Here is a 17,827-nt window from a genome sequence, read left to right as displayed (position 1 = left end):
TTAAAAAAAAACCACTCGTCCCCCTTCCTTTCTTCCCTCCCTGACGGCCATTTTCAACCGTTTGCGCCCCAGTGGCTTTTTCTCCACTGCTTCCAAACATGCTGACGTCTCCCCTCTCCTAAAAACAAACCCTCCCTCGACCGCCCCGTCTCCCTCCCACCGTCTTCCTCCAAACTCCTTGACCGAGTTGATCGCCGCCCGCTCGACTTATCCGTCGTATTCACCGGGTGCTGAATGCGCGCAGCGCACTGTTCTAAGCGCTTGAGAAAATACAACACACTATAATGGACGCATTCCCCGCCCACGATGATCCCGCAGTCCAGAGGGGGAGACGGACATTAATAAGAAATAAATTACGGGTCCGTACGTAAGTGCCGCGGAGCTGGCGGGGACGGTGAATAGAGGAAGCAGGTCAGGGCCTGCTTTACTCACCCCTCCCTCAGCCTCGCAGCACTTTCGCACATATAATAATGGTATTTATTGAGCGCTTACGCTGGGCCAAGCACTGTTCTGAACGCTGGGATAGACACAAGGTAATCAGGTTGGACACATCTGTAAAATGGGGATTGAGACTGCGAGCCCCAGGTGGGCCAGGGATTGGGTCCGACCGCGTGTGCCTGTATCCATCCCAGCGCTTAGAACGGTGCCTGGCACATAGTAAGCGCTTAAACAAGTATCTTATGCCATTATATTATTATTATTATTAGGACGAGGCAATCACAGGGGCTGCACCCCAAGCTGGGCTACCTCTCCCCCAACCTGTCCCCTGTCCCCTCCCCGGGCACCGGGCGCTAAGCGTGGTGGCTCAATGGAAGCAGGGACTGTCTTTATCTCTTACCGATCTGTCCATTCCAAGCGCTCAGTACAGTGCTCTGCACCTAGTAAGCGCTCAATAAATACTACCGAATGAATGAAAGAGCACTGGCCTGGGAGTCAGAGGTCATGGGTTCCAATCCCGGCTCCGCCACTTGTCAGCTGTGTGACTTTGGACAAGTCACTTCACTTCTCTGGGCCTCGGTTACCTCACCTGTAGAATGGGGATTATGACCGTGGGACAAACGGAGCACCTTGAATCTCCCCCGGCGCTCAGAACAGTGCTTGGCACAAAGGAAGGCCTCAACAAACACCATCATCATTATTATTAGCTGCGGTCACCCAATCGGGGGACGCCGCCAGGTGCGTGCACGGGCATGTACACCCAAGTTGCATTTCACGCAGTGCCCTGCCCACAGTAGCGCTCAATAGATACGACCGAAGGAACGAACGCACGCGCAGACCGATCGCACGTACAGACTGCATTTATCACAGTGTTCGGCCCACAGTAAGCGCTCAATAGATACGACTGAATGAACGAATGAATGCACGTGCAGGCAGGGTGCGCTTAATACAGCGCTCGGCACAGAGTAGGCGCTCAGTAAATCCGATCGAATGAACGCACGTCCAGACCGGTGACACAGACAGGTGGACGCACAGATGGGTCTGCACGTCCGGACAGGTGGCAGGCACAGATGGACGCACACACAGATGCACGAGGGTGCGGGCACAGACACGTGCATGTCCAGGCAGGTGCACACGCAGACAGGTGGCACACATGGACACGGGCCCATACAGAGCGTGGCGCAGTGGAAAGAGCACGGGCTTTGGAGTCAGGGCTCATGAGTTCGAATCCCAGCTCTGCCCCTGGTCAGCTGTGTGACTGTGGGCAAGTCACTTCACTTCTCTGTGCCTCAGTTCCCTCATCTGGAAAATGGGGATTAAGACTGTGAGCCCCACGTGGGACAACCTGATTCCCCTGTCTTTACCCCAGCGCTTAGAACAGTGCTCGGCACATAGTAAGCGCTTAACAAATACCAACATTATTATTATTATTATGCCCGCACAGACACGGACACATCCAGATAGGTGTAGGTGGCGACAGGCTGCACGCCCAAAGAGGTGCACGCGCAGACAGGATGCACGCGCAAAGCGGTGCACATGCAGACAGACAAAATGCACGCACAAATGGGTGCACGCGCAGACAGGATGCACGCCCAAAGAGGTGCACGCGCAGACAGGATGCACGCCCAAAGAGGTGCACATGCAGACAAAATGCACGCACAAAGAGGTGCACGCGCAGACAGGATGCACGCGCAAAGAGGTGCAAGTGCAGATAGGTAGTTTGCACGCATAGATAGGTGCACGCGCAGACAGGCTTGCACGTCCAGACAGGTGCACGCGCAGGCAGCTTGGATGCACGGACACGGGCACAGACAGGCTGCACGCAAGGACATGTGCACGTGCGCACAGGTTGCACGCACGAAGAGACTGCACGCGCAGACAGGTGCACACATAGACGGACAGGATGCACGCACAGAGAGGCAGGTTGCACGTCCAGACAGGTGCACGCGCAGGCAGCTTGGATGCACGGACACGTGCACGTCCAGGAGGGTTGCACGCACGGAGACGCTGCACGCGCAGACAGGTTTGGACGCACGGACACGTGCACATGCCGAGAGGGGCCCGCGCAGGCCGCTTTGCACGCACAGACCGGCAGGTCGCGCGCCGAGGTAGGCGCCCGCCCGGACACGCGCACGTACAGGCAGGGGCACGCGCAGGCAGGTTGGCGACACGCCCAGGGAGGTGCACGCGCCGGCGGGTGGCGCGCCGAGGTAGGCGCCCGCCCGGACACGCGCACGTCCAGTCGGGTGCACGCGCCGGCAGGGAGGCTGCAGGCCCAGGGAGGCTGCAGGCCCAGGGAGGCGCAGGCGCAGACGGCTTGGCCGGCGGGGCAGGTGCCCGTCCGGAGGGGCGGCGGCGCATGCGCCCTGGCTGTCGTCCCCCCCACCCTCCTCCCCCCGGCGCGCCGTGGGGGCCGCCCTTCCGCCTCCGTCATCGGCGCGCGCCGCCGGCCGCCGAAGGACCCCGCCGCGGGCCGCCCCCGCCGCCCCCGCCTCGGCCGTCGGGGCCGTCCGGGCCGCGGGCCGCCGCGGGGCGGGGAGGAGGGGCGCCGGGGGCGCGGCGGGCTCCCGGCCGGACGGCGGGCCGGAGGAGGGCGGCGCAGAGGGCCGGGGCGGCGGCGGCGGCGGCGCGGGCCGGCGCGGCGGGGGGCGGCCCGGAGGGGGCCTTCGTCGCCGGAGTCGCGCGGGGCCGCGGCCTTCTCCCTCCGCCGCGCCCGGGCCCGGCAGGGTGAGTGCGGCCCGACCCCGGACCGAGGCCCCAGGGGCGGGGGAGGCCGGGACGGAGGCCCGCGGGCGGGACGGGAGGGCGGGACGGCGGGACGGCGGGAGGGCGGCCCTCGGGGAGAGGAGCAGCGGGGCGCAGCGGAAACACCCCGGGCTTGGCAGTCAGGGGCATGGGTGCGAATCCCGCCTCCGCCCCTCCTCAGCTGCCTGACCGTGGGCAAGTCGCTTCACCTCTCTGGGCCTCAGTGACCTCATCTGGAAAATGGGGAGAAGCAGCGTGGCTCAGCGGAAGGAGCCCGGGCTTGGGAGTCGGAGGTCATGGGTTCGAATCCCCACTCCCTCCCATGTCTGCTGTGTGACTGTGGGCGAGTCGCTTCACCTCTCTGGGCCTCAGTTCCCTCATCTGTAAAATGGGGGTAAAGACCGTGAGCCCCAGGTGGGACAACCTGACTCCCTTATATCTCCCCCAGCGCTTAGAACAGTGCTTGGCACATAGTAAGCCCTTTACAAATACCAACATTATTGTTATTACTCTTAAGCGTTAGGGGAGAGAAGCAGCGTGGCTCAGCGGAAAGAGCCTGGGCTTGGGAGTCAGAGGTCGTGGGTTCGAATCCCCACTCTGCCACATGTCAGCTGTGTGACTGTGGACAGGTCACTGGGCCTCAGTTCCCTTACCTGCAAAATGGGGATTAAGATTGTGACTTCTCTGTCTTTTTCTATCTTCATTTCTGTCTACCTTTTCTTCCTATATCTCTGCCTTTCTGTCTCTGTATCCTTCTGTCCTTATCTCTTTCTATCTCTGCCTTTTCTGCTTAGCTCTTTCTCCATCTTTCTATCTCTCTGTCTTTCTGGCTTTCTGTTTCTCTTTTTTCTGCCTACCTGCCTTTCCATCCTTCGGTCTGCCTTTTATTTCTCGGTCTCTTACCAACGGCCCGCCGCGGGCCTGTCCTCCCCCTTACTTGCACCGTGATCCTGTTGCCCAACGGAAATTGGGCCCAAACTCATTATCCTTTATTCCTCCCCCCACCATTCATTCATTCAATAGTATTTATCGAGCGCGTACTATGTGCAGAGCACTGGACTAAGCGCTTGGAATGGACAAATCGGCTTAGTACGCGGCGGTGCACCCAGCGGACACTTAACACCACCGTTTCCACGGGTCCCGTTATCGCTGTCGTCGAAGCCGAACGTCCGCTAGAACGCGCCGGCACGTGGAGAGTCGGACTTTAGCACCGTGGGCAGGAGACGGGGCCAAAAAGCGGGAGAGGAAAGCAGGTGGATCTGAATGGGATCGTCGAAACGGAAGGGAGTCGTAGCGATCGGCAGGCAGTTATCGAGCACCCGCTAAGGGCGAGGTAATGATGATAATGTTGGTATTTGTTAAGCGCTTACTATGTGCCGAGCACTGTTCTAAGCGCTGGGGTAGACACAGGGGAATCAGGTTGGCCCACATGAGGCTCACGGTTAATCCCCATTTTACAGATGAGGGAACTGAGGCACAGAGAAGTGAAGTGACTTGCCCACAGTCACACAGCTGACAAGTGGCAGAGGCAGGATTCAGTAATAATGGTGGTATTTATTAAGCGCTTACTCTCTGCAGAGCACTGTTCTAAGCGCCGGGGGGATACAGGGTGATCAGATTGTCGCACGTGGGGCTCACAGTTTTCATCCCCATTTTGCAGAGGAGGCATCTGAGGCACGGAGAAGTTAAGTGACTTGCCCAGAGTCACACAGCTAGCAGGCGGCAGAGCTGGGTTTCGAACCCATGACCTCTACTGAGCCTACAAGGGAAGGAAGGAGCTTACAACCTTTAGGGGAAAGACGGGCGTAAAAAATGAACAGAATTAGGAGCAGAAGGGCAGCTGTGATAGGGTGACCTTCCCGGTTCTATAACAGACCGCTTAACGTGCTTCCACTGAGCCACGAGGGGAAGCAGCGTGGCTCAGTGGAAAGAGCTTCAGAGTCAGAGGTCAGGGGTTCGAATCCTGGCTCTGCCACTTGGCAGCTGGGTGACTGTGGGCGAGTCACTTCGCTTCTCTGGGCCTCAGTTCCCTCATCTGTAAAATGAGGATTAACTGTGAGCCTCACGTGGGACGACCTGATTCCCCTGTATCTCCCCCAGCGCTCAGAACAGTGCTCTGCACATGGTAAGCGCTTAAGAAATAGCAACATTATCATTATTATTCCACGCAGAAGCTTACGGCAGGAATCGGTAAGTGCCGTGGGTGACTTGAATTGAGACGTGCAGATGAATCGAAGGAGCCATCTCGGAGGCGGTGGTTCGTCGGGAGGGATTTGAAAGATGGCGAATGCTGTAGTCGGGCAGATTGCGGCGGGGCGGGAGGAGGAGGAAGCTCCCCGGCGCAGGCGGGCGCCGGAGAAGGTCCAAGCTGATGGGAGCGGACGTGGCCCCCGGCCCCCAAGGGACGCGCGGTCTGAGCCGGAAGGCCGACGTGCCGCCGGGTCAGCGGGTAGGATTTATCGAGTGCTTCTCGCGTGCAGACCACTTGGGAGAGTCCAGTACGGTCGAGTGGGTGGACGCCGTCCCCGGCGAGCTCACGGACCAGACGTGTTCCGTTGAGTCCGAGCCGCGGGTCGGGGGTGGGAGAAGGTTTCAGTTAGGTCAGCTAGGATCGGAGTTGAGAGTGGGAGCTGGGGAAGAGTGGGTGAGGAGAGTTCCCCCTTTCCCTCTGCTCCTCCTCCCCTCCCCGTCGCCCCGACTCCCTCCCTCTGCTCCACCCCCCTCCCCGCCCCACGGCACTGGTGTGTATTTGTACATATTTATTATTTTATTAGTGACAGACGTATATCTAAAACCTCTCTAAATCGAGGCTATGGATGCGTGTGTTCTTTCGTTGTCCGTCTCCCCCTTCTAGACTGTGAGTCCGTTATTGGGTAGGGACCGTCTCTCTTGCCGAATCGTGTTCTCCAAACCCTTAGTACGGCGCTCTGCGCACAGTAAGCGCTCAATGAATACGACTGAGGGAACGAAAGGGAGTCTGTATGCGACTCGGGGAGAACTGGCAGAGAGAAGCGTTTTCTAGAGAGATGTATATCTATATATATAGCGGCTGGAGGCTTTGCAGTGGAGAGCCGGCCACCGGGTGACACTTCAAAAGGATGATCCGTGCCGTAGGAGTCACCGGCGGTGTTAGAGGTCGGGGCGGCCATCCGCGAAAGTTTGGAACAGCTGGTGCGCAGAGAGCCCTCCCTCCGGGTGACACGTCACTCGTTCAGTCGGTCGGGTTCGTTGAGCGCTCGCCGTGTGCGGAGCGCCGTACTGAGCCCTCGGAAAATACTCAGCTGCTCTGGGCCTCAGCGTACCCATCTGCAAAATGGGGATGAAGACTGAGCCCCATCATCATCATCATCATTATTATCGTTACGGGAGGGCAACAGAGACGATCCCCACGCACAGCGGGGCAGAAGGGCCGAGAATGGTCGGGGGGAAGGAAGGGGAGAGCGGCGCCTTTCCGCAAGGCGGGCCGGGGGGTGTTGACGTCCCGCCCGGATGGCTACCGCTGGTTAAACCCCCAGGCCGACCCGGCTCTGGCCAGAGGACGGTCGAGCCGAGGCGGTGGCTCGGCTCCGCGAGGGAGCGGCCCGAGAAGAGCGGCGGGCCCAGAAGAGAGAGCCGTGCCGGCCGCCGGCGGAGGGGTCCGGGTTGGGGGGAGCGGAGCGCCCGGCGAGGGCCCGGCGGCCGAGCCGCCCTCTCGAGGGTGGACACGGGCTCCCGCTCGGCCTAAGGAGGACGAGGAAGAGGTCGGCGGGGCGGTCGGATGGTCCCGTCCCAGCGGACGTAGTAATAACGGTAGCGATTGAGGGTGTTGGCCAAGCGCTTCCTACGTGCGCCGGGGTAGCTACAAGCAAATTGGGTTGCTCCACACGGGGCTCCCAGTCTTAGTCGCCATTTTGCAGGTGAGGGGACCGAGGCCCGGAGAAGTGAAGTGACTCGGCCGGGGTCACGCGGCGGACGGGTGGCGGAGCCGGGATTAGAGCCCTCTGACTCCCGGCCCCTCGGCCGTGCCGCCTCTCCGGTCGTATCGTGGGCTGTACCACCGAATATCATTTTTGTCTGTACTCAGAAGACGTCACGGATGGCGACGTTGGCCCGCGAGGCCGTGCGGGATCGGCGTGGCCGGCCACGTTGTGCGAACCACAGGGCTGCCGGCTCACCCTGTCCGGCACTGTCTCCTCTCTTGCCTCCGCAGCGTGGCCGACTGAGAAGCGGCGAGGCTCGGTGGCAAGAGCGCAGGCTTGGGAGTCGGAGGTCGTGGGTTCTGATCCCGGCTCCGCCCCGTGTCGGCTGTGTGACTTTGGGCAAGTCACTTTACTTCTCTGGGCCTCGGTGACCTCATCGGTAGAATGGGGACTAGAGCCTGAGAGCCCCACGTGGGACAACCTGAATACCTGGTATCTCCCCCGGCGCTTGGCACATAGCGTGTAACAGATGCCATCGTTATTTCTTTTGACGCTGGACGACAGTTTGCCGGGCTGGTCGTTCCTTGTCCGGTGACTTCCGGTTTTCGGCCGAGATGCAACGTTGTTTTAGGCTCGGTTTCCCCCGCCTCCTTAAAACCTTTCCTCTGCCCTCCTTTCTTTCAGTATTTTTTTTTTTTTTTAAATAGGATGTTTAAGTGCTTATTAAGTGTCAAGCACCGTTCTAAGCGCTGGGGTAGATTCAGGCTAATCAGGCCGGACACAGTCCCCGTCCCCCCATGGGGCTCAGTCAGGTAGGAGGGAGAACAGGTATTGAATCCTCATTTTTCATTTGAGGAAACGGAGGCCCAGAGAAGTCAAGTGACTCGCCCAGGGGCACACAGCACCCAAGTGGTGGGGACAGAATTAAAACCCAGGTCCTGAGACTCCCAGGCCACGCCGCTTCCCTTTCAGTCTCACTGCGGGAGGGGGGTCAACTTGCCGTAGTCGTCGGATTATTCCCCCTTCGTGTCGGTCGTGTCGACTTGAACGCTTACTGTGCGCAGGGCACTGTACTGAGCGCTCGGGAGAGGACAGTATAACAATAGCCAAGCACATTCCCTGCCCGCAGTGCCGCCCGACGTAGCTGTGAGCGTGAGAGTAACTTCAGTAATTCATTCCAAAGCTTAATTGTGTGTGATTCCGTCTTGCCGTTAGATTTGGGCTACGGTCTGCAAATAATATTATGGTGTTGGTTACGTGCTTACTATGCGCCAAGCACTGTGGTAGATACTGGGACTCCCAGTCTAAGAAGAAGGGAGAACAGTAAATGAAGTTGGGGCTGATGGGGCAGCCCAAGGAGGCCAAAACGGTGCCCGTTCGTTCGCTATTCCATCGTATTAAGTGCTTACCGTGTGCCGAGCACTGTACTGAGCACTCGGGAAAGTACAGTACAACAATAAAGAGTGACAGCGAGCTCAGGAACCGGGTAGCTTTGGTTTTGGACTGAGTATCTACTGTGGGCCAGGCACTGTGCTCAGCGCTAGTGGAGAGAGAAAAATGACGGGCCCGAGTGGGCTGAGCCCCCGTGGTGGGACGGACGGATCTCCGCCACAGACGAGAGGCAACGAGGAGTCGGCCGACCGAGGAGATAGAGATAAGCGAAGGACTCGATCCCGGAGATCAGGCTCCGCGCTCCTCCGGGTCAGCAGACTTGCGTAGCGTTTAGCCCGGGAAGCGTTGGCGGGACATCCAGGTAGCCATGTCTGGAAGGCAGGAGAAAACGTGAGGCTGCAGAGAGATCGGGGCCGGAGGTGTAAGTTTAGGAAGCATCCTCCTAGAGGTAATAGCGAAGCAGCGTGGCTCAGTGGAAAGAGCCCGGGCTTGGGAGTCAGAGGTCGTGGGTTCGAATTCCCGCTCCCTCCCATGTCAGCTGTGTGACTGTGGGCAAGTCACTTAACTTCTCAATTGAGTCTCATCTGTAAAATGGGGATTAAGACTGTGAGCCTCACGTGGGACAACCTGATGAGCCTGTATCTACCCCAGCACTTACAACAGTGCTCGGCACATAGCGCTTAACAAATACCAACATTATTATTATTAATAGTCGAACCCACGGGAGTGGAGGAGTTCTCCAAGGGAGTGGGTGTAGGTGGAGAAGGGAAGGGGGCCCAGAACTGAACCTTGAGGGACCCCCGCGGTTGGGGGAGGGACCCGCGAAAGAGACTGAGAAGGAGCGCCCGGAGGAATAGGAAGAGAACCGGGAGAGGACAGCGTCAGTGAAGTCGAGGTTGGATAGTGTTTCCGGGAGAAGGGAAAGAGCCCTCCAAAATCCCCCCGCTTCTCCCCAGCCTTCTCCGTCTACCAACATCTCGAATCCTTGCCGGGCCCATCTGTTGCTTCCCAGCAGAGTGCGTCGCATTCTGTAGGACCTGCTTGGCCGGGGCGTGATGTATTTAGTCCACTGGCTTAAGTAACAAAATTCAGCAGTTCTGCGCAGTGGAGTTCAGCGGTGGGCAGAGAACACACGACAAGGTGCCCACGACGCTCTCGGTGACTCCCCCGGCGTGCCAAACTGCACCTTGATGGCCTGAAAGGATCCGGGCACCCGTAACCGGGCCGGATTTGTATCCGGGGAGGAGTCTAGCTACCTCCCAACTGTGAGGTTCTGAAATATTGTATATGAGGTAGAGTAATGTCTTGCATTTTCATATACAAAGCAGACGAGCACAGTTGCTGAGGGGTGGGGAAGGGAGAGGGGGAAGAGCAGAGGGAAAGTGGGGAAAAGGGGGCTTAGCTGAGGGGAGGACACTGAGTTATCGAACACTTGCCTCCTGCAGAGGACTCTACGAAGAGTTTGGTAGAATAGAATACAAAAATAAACGGACATAATTCCCTACCCACAATGAGCTTACAGCCTGGGGCGGGGGGGACGGCGACAAACATTAGTTTAAATATAAATAAGTTACAGATATATACATAAGTGTTGTGGGGCTGGAAGAGGGGAAGAACGAAGGGAGCAAGTCAGGGCCACAGCAGAGAGGAGTGGGAGAAGAGGAAATGGGGGGTTTAGTGTGGGAAGGCCTCTTGGAGGAGATGTGCCTTCAGTAAGGCTTGGAAGAGGGGGAGAGTCATTGTCGATTTGAGGAGGGAGGGTGTTGCGGGCCAGAGGCAGGACGGGGGCCGGGGGTCGGCGATGAGCTAGACAAGATCAAGGCACGGCGAGAAGGTCGGCGTTAGAGGAGCGGAGTGTGCGGGCTGGGTTGGAGTAGGAGAACAGGGAGCTGAGGTGAGAGGGGGCAAGGTGATTGAGGGCTTCGAGGCCAATGGTGAGGAGATTGTGTTTGATGCAGACCACTGGAGTTTTTGGAAGAGCGGGTTGACACGTCCTGAGGAATTTTATAGATAAGTGATCCGGGCAGCAGAGTGAAGTATGGGCTGGAGTGGGGAGAGACAGGAGCCTGGTGCAGTAATCCAGGCGGGGTTAGATGAGTGATTGTAGGGGCGGGGAGCGGGGGGGATCTTAGCGATGCCGGGAAGGTGGAACTGGCAGGATTTAGTGATGGATTGAATACGTGGGGTGAATGAGAGCGAGGAGGCAAGCCCCAAGGTTGCGGGCTTGGGAGACAGGAAGGATGGCGGTGCCGTCAACGGTGAGGGGAGAGTCGGGGGATGACAGGGTTTGGGTGAGAAGATAAGGAGTTCTGTTTTGGACACGTTCAGCTCGAGGTGACGTGGAAGGACATCGAAGTAAAGGTGGACGTTGAAGTAAACATTGGACATTGAAGGAGGACATTGAAGTAAAGGTGTCCCGAAGGCAGGAGGAAATGTGAGATCCCGGAGAGGGAGAGGGATCGGGGCTGGAGAAGCAGATTTGGGTATCATCCGCACAGAGGTGGTAGCCGAAGCCGTGGGAGCGAATGAGTTCTCCAAGGCAGTGGGTGCGGATGGAGAATAGAAGGGGACCCAGAACTGAACCTCGAGGGGGGAAGAAGGCAGAGGAGGAGCCAGCTGACTGAGTTGACTGAGAGTGGGGTGTTCAAAGGGCCGTACATCCAATCATCAGTTTTTATCCCTTTTTTGTGCAAATGAGACTGCAGAGACCAATGCCGGTGCACGCGTAAACAGAGTTCTTTGATGTGCTGCTGATAGAATTGAAGTGCCAAGGCCCAGCATTCCACTCCTCTCAGGAATTTGGAACCAGAAATGGAAGGAATGTAATTAAAGGGCAGGGAAGCTGCAGTGTCGCAACCAAAGGAGGGAGAGAGGGGACCGAAGGCGATGAGTCAATGTCCTGAAGGAAGGAATTTCCACCACCTCCACACCAGAAGATGAAAAGAAAGAAACCTAAGTGGTGCCGGCCCACTGGGCCAAGAAACTTTTAACGAGGTTATCTCAGACTTACTATCCTGTCTCTGGAACTAGTTCCGAGAGTAATGTTTCAGCGACCGATGTCGACGGTATCTAACGCCCGCCTCCCGATAACCCGAAGACGTCTCTCTGTGATGTCTCTTCGTGTCTGTCAGTAGCGCTGCTTAATCGGTCGATATTTATTGAACGCTTCCCGTGTGCAGAGCGCTGTGCGAAGGGCTTGGGAGAGTACCGCGACGGGGTCAGTAGACGTGTTCTCCGCCCACGGTGACCTTTCGGCCTAGAAGGGAAGACGGACATTAATATAAATAAATAGCGCGTAAGTGCCGTGGAGCCGAGGGAGGGGCGAATAAACCCAAGCGCGACACAGAAGGGAGAGGGAGACGTGATCGGGGAAGGCCTCTTGGAAGAGTTGTGACTTTCACAGTGTTTGGAAGGTGGGGACGTAGAAGGGGAGGGAGGCCCAGGGTAGGGGGAGGACGTGGGAAAGGGGTCAGCGGCGAGGTGGATGCACCAGTCGAGGTGGGATAGGATAAGTGCTTGGCTCAGCGTTAGTGGCGGTTTGGATGGAGAGAAGAGGGTGGCTTTTAGCAGTGTTGTGAAGTTGGTTTCGGTGACCGATTGAATGTGCGGGTGAAGTAAGAGAGACGAGTTCTGGGGGGTTTTAATGGTATTTGTTAAGCGCTTGCTACGTGCCCGGCAGTGTGCTGAGCCTCGGCGTCACTACAAGTCGATCAGCTTTGACACACACCTTGTCCCACGTGGGGCTCACGGTCTTAATCCCCATTTCACAGATGAGGTCGCTGAGGCCCGGAGAAGGGCCGTGACTTCCCCAAGGTCCCAGAGCGGACAAGTGGCAGAGCCGGGATGAGAACCCGGGTCCTTCCGACGCCCAGGCCCGTGCTCTATCTCCACTAGGCCGTGCTGTTCAGTTGAGGAGAGTTGAGTTAAGGAAAACGCCAAAGTCCCGTGAGATAGGAAGGTCAAGGGGTGTTGTCTACAGTGTTGGGAAAGGGTTTGGGGCGGGGGGAAGGTGAGGGGTGATGATTCGGACGGGTTTAATTTGAGATTGGCGGGGCGTCCGAGTCGAGATGCGGAGAGGGGGGTGGTCGGGGCTGGAGCTGTGGGTTTGGGAATAATCCGCGGAGACACCATACCGTGGGAGCACGTGAATTCTCCAGGGGAGTCGGTTTATTTTCTTGGGCATTAAGCGACCACGCTGTGGCTGTGAGATATCAAAATGTGGCTGCTGTGCAGAATGCTCACCTCTTCAGAGAGGAGAGAGGCAGCACGGCGTAGCGGATGGAGCGTGGGCCTGGGAGTCAGAAGGTCACGGGTTCTAATCCCGGCCCTACCGCTTAGAAGGAGCAGGAAAGTCGAAGCTGCAAAGAAGTATCTAAAAGGGCTATATCGTTTCTAATATCAAGAACTTACAGTGTACACACGGGACAGTCGCGAGAAGCAGTTAAGAAACCATCTCTAGCCAGAAGGCGTGTGCAGTCCTAGCGGAGCAGTAAGAGCGCAAATCAGACCGTAATGAAGACGTCGAGATTCGGCCATCGGATATTAGGAGAAATTGGGGCAACCTAATTAGGGTTTGCCAGCCCTCTCGGGAGTGGCTTGTGGCAGAGAACGTGCGTCTTGCGCCTCCTGTACTCGCCCAAGTGCTTAGGACCGCGCTCCTCACTCCGCAGTTGCTCGGTCGCGTCACTGATTGACGGACCGATGGTTGCTGAGCTGGGGGGTCCCCGCCACCCCCTTCGTGTCAGGTAGGAATCAGGGGAGTCTCCCCTGGGTTTCAGAATTGAGCATCGCTCTTCCTTACGACCCTTTTGTACTTTCAGGGACCTAGTCCAATGCAGGGACACGGTTACTACCACCGAGATGAACGTGATCAGGTGAGATTGGCGGGCGTACCAACCAGGCCGTCCTAGAATTGCGGTCAGGCCCTTCGGACCGTCCGCGACTTAGCTGTAGTCCCACTCTGGCCATATTTCTGCCTTGGGGGGAATAACGTCCTATCGGGGAGAGTTGGAGAGTCTATGGCGATGGGTACTGCCGGACGTTAGGTTAAAACCCAAGAAATATCACCCTCGGGCCAGACCAGGGATCCCTCCGGGTCAGTCCTCTGTTTCCTGGGGGTGGAATTGTCTCATCTGTTTGCGGGATGGGCCCCGGCGTGGGGAGAATAGAGCGGTTGGAGGAGTTGTACCTCTAAAAATGGGTGGGGCAAAACTGGGGCAGTTCTTTGAGTTTTATCTTTTAATATTAAAATTATTTCAGGAAAAACGGGGACCCGCGGTAATAGTAGCGCTTGGGAAAATACAAAGAGTTGGCACTCAGACGTGGTACTGAGCGTTGAGATAGGGATAAGATAATCAGGTTGGACACAGTCCCTGTCCCCAGTGGGATTCACAGTCTTAATCCCCTTTTACTAACGAGGGAACTGAAGCCCAGGGAAGTGAAGTGACTCACCCAAGGTCACACAGACCAGTGGAGGAGCCTGGATTAGAACTCGTGAACCTTGACCCCCCGGGCCCATGCTCTTGGATGCTAAAGGGTGGAGAACCATTTTGATAAAGAATTCATCAATACTGCTTCCTGCCTTTTGGGGAACACTTAAAAAAAAAAAAAGCAATTAGAAAGCTTTAATGTAGTTTGTAGCTATAGAACTAGGAAATAATATTGGATAGAGTCGTCTGAATTTGCCCCTTGATAAAAGGGGAATGTCTGTGTAATCAGCGCATTTCTCAATCCATATAAAGAATTGCAGTCTCCAAGAAGACCGTGATTCGGGCAACCGTAGCTTGATCCGCAGCCGTCTGAACGCATTTACATTTGGCATCCGTTTAGATCCTAACTGGGCCAGAGGTGGCCCGGGGAGGGAGGGCTGCCAACCGCTTCTATCCGGCCCGAGGACCAGTCAGTCCATCCTATTTACTGAGCGCTTCCCGGGGGCAGAGCACTGTACTAAGCGCTTGGGAGAGTACGCTGTAACAATCAACGGACATATTCCCTCCCCACAGCGAGCTTACAGTCTAGAGGAGGCTCCAGTTGAGATGTATTAGTAGTGGTGATATCTGTTTAATGCCTATTGGGCGCAGTGCCCCGATCGATCAGTCGATCGGATTTACGAAGCGCTTACGGCGGGTAGATCACCATCCTGAGATCAGGCGCTCGGTGGGAAGTACGACGGAAGTCCGAGGCACGTTTCCCGCACAATCGGCGGAGCCGTCGGTCGACTCCGGCCTGCAGTCGCTCTTCATTCAGTCGTATTTATCGAGCGCCTACCGTGTGCAGAGCACTGTACTAAGCCCTTGGGAGAGTCTAATACGACAATAAAAAGACGCATTCCCTACCCACAACGAGCTCCTTTGTTCCCCCGCCACAGCCCCCGGATGCCGGAAGTTTCCACGGGACTCCTCAGCAACCAGTGGGCGTTTATGACTGTATCCGCTGCTGGCTCGGGCTCAGGAAAGAGTCGCCGCAGGTGAAAGCGGTCGGCCGTGGGGTCGGCCGCCCTCTCACCCCCAAAATCTTTCCTTCCCTATCGGCCGGACTGGATCACCTTCACCGAATGTGATCCCCCCCGGCATCCAAAATAATCGCCCACCTCGGTTTACCTGAATTTTTGCCGTGGCGAGCCTGGTCCCTCTGTAGCTACCTCTAAGGTTGTTTGTTTTAAACCACGATTCCTCAATTAATAAAGCCATATTCGGAATTAGCGATTTGAAGAAAAAATGCAAAAAAAAAACCCAACCCCACTTTAATTCAATTTTTATCTGAGGCGGTTAGATTTGGATTATTACCCGACCGATATTCCCCCATCACAAGGGGCAATTCATATTATTCAAAGTACATTTTTCCATTGATTCCAAATTCAGACATAATTGGGTCAAGTCGATCGACTCGATTTGACCATCAAAACTAATCAACGGCGAGAGGTAGGTTACAGGTTTTTCCAATGGCTTCCCCCTTCCGGTATCGCATAAGCCTGCCTGTAGTCGCGTTGTTCGAGGCAAGCCTTGTTGGATAGGGGCCAGAAATATTGAAAATATTATCGAAATAGTCTGACTACACGCATGGCCACAGGTTACAGCCGCCCCACTCTATATAGGGTCTATATATTTATTTAAATCTATAATACACGGCTAGCTGTCCGGCGATTTCCCAGATGACGCTGCTGACGGGAGGATTCCATCCATATGTGCAAACGAGGCCGCGGAGACTAAGGCGTGATCACCACGCCCCGCCGCACCCACTGCGACTCCAGAACAGATCCCTCTTTTATTAATAGGTTGGTCCTGCACAGGGCCCCGTGATAGTTTTGAAACTACCTCATGGTATCCTGATATTTGCAAAGCCTTCGCTCAGGGCCTGGGAACCGTAAGCTTCTTGCGGGCAGGAAGTATTCTCCCAAACCCTCGGTAGAGCGCCCTGCGCACGGCAAGCGCTCGAGAAACACCACTTATTAACTGATGGATCGGACCCTCGGCCGATGATGTGCCGCCAAGCTCTGCGGCCCTCCCAGTAGACTCCCTGCTCCTTCTAGACTGTGGGCCCGTTGTTGGGCGGGGATCGTCTCTATCTGTTGCTCAATTGTACTTTCCAAGCGCTTAGTCCGGTGCTCTGCACGCAGTAAGCGCTCAGTAAATACAACTGAACGAATGAATCTCATTATCCGAGAAGGGCTGTGCCCTGTCTCTAATCCTGGCAATTTCAGTTTCCCCTTTCTGCAGCCATTTTAGTATCCTGCCGCCGTTCCATTCATCTCACACGTACCGCCCCGCGGAGCTCTGTTGCGGACGCGTTGCCGTACGGGGGAACTGCTTGTGTTCCGGGGCCTCGGTGCTGGCGGTCTCGTCCTGTCACCCGTTGCCGCTGCGTGTGGCTAGGGGCTGGATGGGATGCGGCTGCTGGAGGAGGTTCAGGTCTCACAGCCGTATTAAATCCACCGAAGCGGTCTTAGAGACTTCCAACTCGGAGCTCCGTTGGAGTCCCCTCTGTCACCACCTTCCGTTTTTCCAGTCTCCCGGAAGGCACGTCTACCCCATGCCCCGTTCGGAAGCGCGCTGCCTAGGTAGCAGAATTTGGTGACGGCCCTAGAATTCTTGGTTTTAATTGAAAACCTTGGTTGTCGATCGTTCCCCGGGGATGGGCCGGCACTTGCCTTAGGTTCACTCTGGGTCCGGGGTCAGACCGCGGTGCGGGGCTGCCTCCACCGAGCAGTTCACAAGCAGTTGCGTACGTGTGTGGACATCCAACACACGGTTCTGTACAGAGCAGGTCCGGACCACTGTCACCACGACCTTTGAAGAGGCTCACAGAGTATTGAGCCGGAAGTACATTCATATGACGGCCTGCAGATCCCTCGGGGCCTCTTGGAGCACAGTGTTTAAGGCCACGTTGAAGAGGCCCAGATCCGTCCTACATCTCTGCCTCCCTTCAGCAGTGATAGGGAAGGGATCAGACGGCACACTTGTGGCTCTGATCCTCTAACCATTCTGTCTGGCAGTAGCCTGAGGACCTTCGGGGATTTCTGAGGACAGTCTAATTAATCAATGGTACTTATTGAGAGCGTATCGAGTAGCCAGAACACTGTACTAAGTGCTTGGGACGGTATGTCCTAGGAGAAGCTGCGTGGCTTAGTGGAAAGAGCCCGTGCTTGGCAGTCAGAGGTCGGGGGTTCTAATCCCGGCTCCTTCACTTTTCAGCTGGGTGACTTTGGGCAAGTCACTCAACCTTTCTGTGCCTCAATTACCTCATCTGTAAAATGGAGATCAAGACTGTGAGCCCCAAGTGGGACAACCTGATTCCCTTGTAGCTCTCCCAGCACTTAGAACAGTGCATGGCACATAGTAAGCGCTTAACAGAAGCCATTATTATTATTATTATATCCAAATTGCTTAGTACTTCCCAGAACCACCACCTATTGAGCACAGTACGGGGTTTGCTGTTCCCCTCTGCCTTTTTCATGTGAGACTACTAGTAATAATTGGGGTATTTAAGTGGTTAGCGCGCGTCAGAATCCCCGGCTCAACCGGGGAAGGAGAGCCGGTATCTAAATCCCCATTTTCCAGCTGAGGTGACCGAGGCTCAGAAAAGTGAAGCGACTTGCCCCGGGCCTCGCCCCAGGCCAGTGGCAGGGCTGGGATTAGAATCCAGGTCCTCTGGCAAGGCTCCGTTCTCGCCACTTAGTCACGCGCATGCTGTAGAGTGAGCTGGCTAGGCGCTCCCACCTGATCCAGCCTTTCACCTGGGCCGTGTTTGAGGCCGACTCCGGGACCCCGTGGCCGATGGTAGACCTTGCTCCTGGTCACCCTGGACATCCGCTGCTCACTGCGCAGACTAGGAAGTCAGAAGAACTCCAGGAGGAA

General features: G+C 56.4%; 2 protein-coding genes across 4 annotated transcripts in view; one reads left to right on the top strand and one right to left on the bottom strand.

Moving 5' to 3' along the window:
* Window positions 1-2,803, bottom strand: part of TBCK (TBC1 domain containing kinase) — a 229,226-nt gene extending 226,423 nt beyond the window's left edge. Inside the window, exon 1 of one of the 2 annotated variants that reach the window (XM_029076457.1) lies at window positions 2,577-2,803. The gene's annotated coding sequence lies outside the window, so the exon portion shown is untranslated. Of the gene's footprint in view, window positions 1-2,351; window positions 2,525-2,576 lie in introns of those variants that run through there. The other variant, XM_029076458.2, reaches the window with a different exon arrangement.
* A 287-nt stretch (window positions 2,804-3,090) lies between these two features.
* The window catches only part of AIMP1 (aminoacyl tRNA synthetase complex interacting multifunctional protein 1), a 59,984-nt gene continuing 45,247 nt past the window's right edge, over window positions 3,091-17,827 (top strand). Inside the window, exon 1 of one of the 2 annotated variants that reach the window (XM_029076462.2) lies at window positions 3,091-3,165. Coding sequence is in view for 1 of the 2 variants with exons in the window: in XM_016227257.3 (XP_016082743.1) it covers window positions 13,335-13,348 (14 nt within the window). In the remaining variant the exon portion in view is untranslated. Of the gene's footprint in view, window positions 3,166-13,303; window positions 13,349-17,827 lie in introns of those variants that run through there. The other variant, XM_016227257.3, reaches the window with a different exon arrangement.

The sequence above is a fragment of the Ornithorhynchus anatinus genome, chromosome 12 (genome assembly GCF_004115215.2).
Source record: "Ornithorhynchus anatinus isolate Pmale09 chromosome 12, mOrnAna1.pri.v4, whole genome shotgun sequence".
In the NCBI taxonomy this organism is placed as follows: Eukaryota; Metazoa; Chordata; class Mammalia; order Monotremata; family Ornithorhynchidae; genus Ornithorhynchus; species Ornithorhynchus anatinus.
The sequence above is the reverse complement of the archived record's forward strand: the minus strand, read 5'-3'. Positions and strand labels throughout refer to the sequence as shown.